Source organism: Penaeus monodon, chromosome 29 (genome assembly GCF_015228065.2).
Source record: "Penaeus monodon isolate SGIC_2016 chromosome 29, NSTDA_Pmon_1, whole genome shotgun sequence".
NCBI classification, from domain to species: domain Eukaryota; kingdom Metazoa; phylum Arthropoda; class Malacostraca; order Decapoda; family Penaeidae; genus Penaeus; species Penaeus monodon.
In genome coordinates, this window is record NC_051414.1 from 28,567,535 (window position 1) to 28,568,082 (window position 548).

General features: G+C 35.9%; 1 protein-coding gene across 1 annotated transcript in view; it reads left to right on the forward strand.

Moving 5' to 3' along the window:
- The window catches only part of LOC119592111 (prolyl 4-hydroxylase subunit alpha-3-like), an 8,619-nt gene that overhangs the window by 2,282 nt on the left and 5,789 nt on the right, over nucleotides 1-548 (forward strand). Inside the window, exon 4 of the mRNA XM_037940931.1 lies at nucleotides 261-374. Coding sequence (XP_037796859.1) covers nucleotides 261-374 — 114 coding nt within the window. The remainder of the gene's footprint in view (nucleotides 1-260; nucleotides 375-548) is intronic.

The following is a 548-nucleotide window of genomic DNA, read 5'->3' on the forward strand; positions in this document are numbered from 1 at the left end:
AACAAAAGGAAGAGTAATTTGAAATATTAATGTTCGATTAGGGAAATATCAATGACTGAGTAGAAAAAAATTAAAAGGAACATGCGCTAATCAAAAACCGACAACAACAACAAAACGAGAAATACACGCAAACAAGCAAACAGCCAGAACTATATCCTGGTATTTTCAAACAATCTCGGCTCATTTCCAAGAAGAGAAACAATTTCCTTCCATAAAAAAATACGTTAATTAACATTATATTCCTCCTCGATCTTCCACAGAGGTATGTCACGATAAGATTCAGAAATGCGACGAATGGATAAATGAGAAAGGCTGTGACGCGAAACACGTGGACAAAATCTGCCCCTACTCCTGCGGGTTCTGTCAAATTAATGGTATATTGAACTCTTGCATTTTATATGATGTACGTTGTTTGGCTAATTTTCAAGATCATTGTCATGGAAAGGCTGGTGCAGAAATAGAATTTATGCAATACAGTTTTGGGAGCGGATGGGATGTGATTTTTGGTTTCTAAGGTTGTTATTCATAGGATGATGATGATGATGGTT